Source organism: Microtus ochrogaster, chromosome 5 (genome assembly GCF_000317375.1).
Source record: "Microtus ochrogaster isolate Prairie Vole_2 chromosome 5, MicOch1.0, whole genome shotgun sequence".
Classification (NCBI taxonomy): Eukaryota; Metazoa; Chordata; class Mammalia; order Rodentia; family Cricetidae; genus Microtus; species Microtus ochrogaster.
In genome coordinates this window covers 83603244-83607007 of record NC_022012.1, presented here as the reverse complement: position 1 = coordinate 83607007, position 3764 = coordinate 83603244, and the positions used below count along the sequence as shown (strand labels likewise).

Sequence of the window (3764 nt, the reverse complement as noted above, 5' to 3'; positions counted from 1 at the left end):
GATAGGAGGAGAAATCTAGGGAAGAGAGAGCGAGGAATGAGAAAAGAAAAGGACACCAGGGGCCACAGAGTAAGAAGGAATCAAGAAAGGTAAAAAGCCCAGAGGCAAAACATATTTAAAGAGAAACAGAGTAACTTAAGTTAGGAAAGCCCCTAGAAACAAGCCAAGCTAAGGCCAGGCGTTTCTTAACAAGAATACGTCTCTGTGTGTTTATGTGGGAGTGGGGTGGAGGGTCCCCCCTAAAGAGTGAAACAGCCAACTATGAAGCCTGCTATTGGAACCCCTTGGGCAGAGTTGGCTGTTGTCTCCTCTGACGGGTGTCACACACCTCTGTCGTAGTGCTACACACTAGGCTGGAATGAGTCGTTCACCACCATGGTATCTCAGCACTTGGCATGTGTGATGGGTAGCTTTGTCTTTGTGAACTGAAATATCCAAGGGCTGCTGAGGTCCAGAGACAGCGAAGTTAATATACAGGAGCTGATGGGAAGGGGTGATGAGGCAGAATTGGGCACCCTCTAATCTCTGCTGCTTGAGTGGGAGGAAGAGCCCCAAACATGTAGTGAGATGGTTAAAGTGGTAACAGATAAAGGGGTGATTGTTCCTGGGCATCTGATGAGGCTATCATTTCCCAGGTGTTCTTCCCAAGGTGACTTCATGACCATGTAAGTAAGCACCTGTGACCTCGTCCTGAAGGACAGTTTTGAACTGGGTACTTGCTTTTTTTGTTTTTCAGACCGGCTGGTAGAATCAGCTGCCTTGAGAAAAGCCATAGAAACTGTATATGCAGCATATTTGCCCAAAAACACACACCCATTCCTGTACCTCAGGTAATGCAGCATCAGACTCCTCGGTGCCCTCCGTGAAAGAGATTGCCTAGCAGTGTTCAGCCAGGACAGATCCTGGGCACTGCTGGTGTAAGGATGCTCTGTCCCTCCCCACGGGAAAATGGTCCTGTTCTCACTCAGGGACTCTGCGGTTCCTCTTGCTGGGGCCATGAAACAGCATCCTCCCTGCCCTGTGGGGAGTCTTTAAACATTTTTAAAGATTTTATTTGTTTATTTAATTGAGAGGAGAGACAAAGTGAACAAGCAAGCATGGGACATGGAACACATGTGGAAGTCAGAAGGCACATTTGTGGGGTCAGTTTTCCTCTCTTATCTTTATGTGGATTCTGGTTGGTGAGCCTGCATGGTAACCGTCTTTACATGCCTGCCTTCCTGTAGAGTTCTTGTCTTTATTTTGGCAGATCCCAGTGACTTAAGTTGGTAGTCATGTTTCAGTTATCATTCATAGTTTAGGACTTGCCTTATTCAGACCAAACCCCATAGTGCAAAAGGAAGGAAGGAAGGAAGGGAGGGAGGAAAGGAGGGAGGGAGGGAGGGAGGAAGGAAGGAAGGAAGGAAGGAAGGAAGGAAGGAAGAAGTCAGGGTCTCTTCTTTGTTTCTTGTTCTGCTTGTCTGAAAAAGCCTCTCAAAACCAGCATGAAGAGTGACCATTCTCTTTGCAACAAGACTACTCAAGGGCCCAGCTTGTACTGACATCTTTCAGGTTTGAAACTTAGCCTTCTTGGCAGAAACTATGTTGCAAGTTTATTCTCAGCTAAACCTTCAGGAACAGACCTATAAATCCAGTGTTTTGGAGAATTTTAAGTTCCAGACCAGTGTAGCAAGAATCTATCTGAAAAACACTTTCTTTGTTCTGATCTCACTGAAATGAGAGGAAGTTTACTGTCTGAACCACAGTTCAGAATGGCTTTAGGTGAGGTCAGGCATGCTCAGGGTATTGTGGCCATAGGCTAAAGTAGATTTTAGATGTAACGTGCAGTTGTTGACGCCATTGCATGTTTCCTTGCTAGGAATAAATCTGTAATGTCATCAACTGTTCTGTCTTTGATCTAAAGAGGAGATAGAAATCATGTAACAGAACAAGGAAAGTAATGAAAAATTTGCCTACTGAATTCAAATTGGAGTTGAGTAGTGAGATATGAGTGGCAGGAAGAGCAGTTACAGAGAGCAGCCCATCCCAAGACTGTGGGATTAATAGTGCCTCTTGCCTTCCATCACTCAGTGAAGGACTGACTGTGGCTTGCCATGCTGGGGAGAAGTGGGTGAGGCAGATCTCCGCACTCAGGACCTGCTATGGGGTGTACTGCCCACAAGAAGAAATGACTTGCCGTTGGTTTTGTGTACAAGAGGTGTGGCATGTTTGCTCCCAAAACTGACTTAGGAAACCCCTCCTGTCATCCTTGTAGTAGCCTCTGCTGACAGGGCTTCATATCACAAAACTCCATTATCAGTAAGCCGTGAAAGATGGACTTGGAGCCAGGGAAAGACCTCTTGAGTTGAGTAGCAAATTCTTCTGTGTCTTTTTTTTCCCCCCGTGAAAAGTGAGGAGGAACTGTTTGATAGTCACCCTATCTTTAAAGCTGAGAAAACATGCAGGGAAGTTAGGCACTTGCCTGCGGTCACAATCCAGCAGCGGTTCTAGAGTGCTGATGGCTGACCTGTAATAACCTCCGTATACATGGGCGGTGCCTTATATAGAATTCATTCCCACTGTAAGTCTGTGCAACGAGGAGAGCCAGTCGTTGTGTCCACCCTGGAAGCTGCACGGCCCCTCGGTATCAGAGATGGGACTCGGTCTCTCTGACTTGATCTTCAGGTTTGAGGCCGTGTGATTGGGCCTCTCCACATTGTCTAGTCACCCTGTAGATTTTCCCCATCATTTGGTTTCTCTCCTCTTTTTTCATGCCAGTTTGGAAATCAGTCCCCAGAATGTAGATGTCAATGTGCACCCCACCAAGCATGAAGTTCACTTTCTGCATGAGGAGAGTATCCTGGAGCGTGTGCAACAGCACATTGAGGGCAAGCTGTTGGGGTCCAATTCGTCCAGGATGTATTTCACCCAGGTGAGAGCATCTACCTCCACAGTCTCTCTGGGCCTCTGCTGCTTTAAAGGGTGCTCCATATCATGAAAACTCGGATTTTTTTTTTGTTATAATTTCGAATTGTCTTTGTGTTGCTTTGATAGTTTTCTTAAAGGTAACATTTTCTTCAGGAATTTATGTGTGTGTGTTCTATGCATATGTGTGCCAGTCATACATCCATACTTGTATGCTGAGGTCAGAGCAGGATGTTGATTTTTTTTTTATACCTCTTTATTGCCTTGAGAATGGCTTTCCCTGAACTGATGCTCTCCGAGTGAGGGTGACTGGCAAGTGGGCTCTCAGGATCTGCCTGTCTCTGCCCCAATGACTGGGTAATAGATGCTTGTAGCCAGACCAGACTTTACTTGAGTGCTGGACATTTGAATTGGGGCCTCATGCTTGCACAGCAGATGTTCCTACCATGGAGCCGTTCTCCTAGCCCCTCTTCTGCACTGTGAGTGTCTTCCACACTTTTGAATGGAGCTGTTACTTTGTTTTAATTTTTATTCATATTTCTAAGCAGAGTTAAAATTAAATAGTACATATATCTGTTATCCATCATCAGCATTTTGCCCTGCTGGTTTTAGTTATTCCTATCTTCCTTAGGGAAAAGTAAATCTGAAAGCACATTTTAGACATTTATTTCTTAATACTTTATTATACATCTAAAATTTTCTTGCATAACCATAATACAAACACTATACCTAAAAAAGTTAGTAACAGTAACAACATTTATATTCAGTGTATGTATCATCTATATTCAAATGTTTTAATTATCAAGAGAGTCTGTTGATTACCAGCCTTGTTCAAATCTGTATCTAGTGATGTTCCAGTC

General features: G+C 44.5%; 1 protein-coding gene across 2 annotated transcripts in view; it reads left to right on the top strand.

Moving 5' to 3' along the window:
- Mlh1 (mutL homolog 1) overlaps positions 1 to 3764 on the top strand; it is a 40626-nt gene that overhangs the window by 18733 nt on the left and 18129 nt on the right. For both annotated transcript variants that reach the window (XM_005348013.2, XM_026779425.1), the window contains exons 10-11: positions 737 to 830; positions 2758 to 2911. In XM_005348013.2, coding sequence (XP_005348070.1) covers positions 737 to 830; positions 2758 to 2911 — 248 coding nt within the window. The remainder of the gene's footprint in view (positions 1 to 736; positions 831 to 2757; positions 2912 to 3764) is intronic.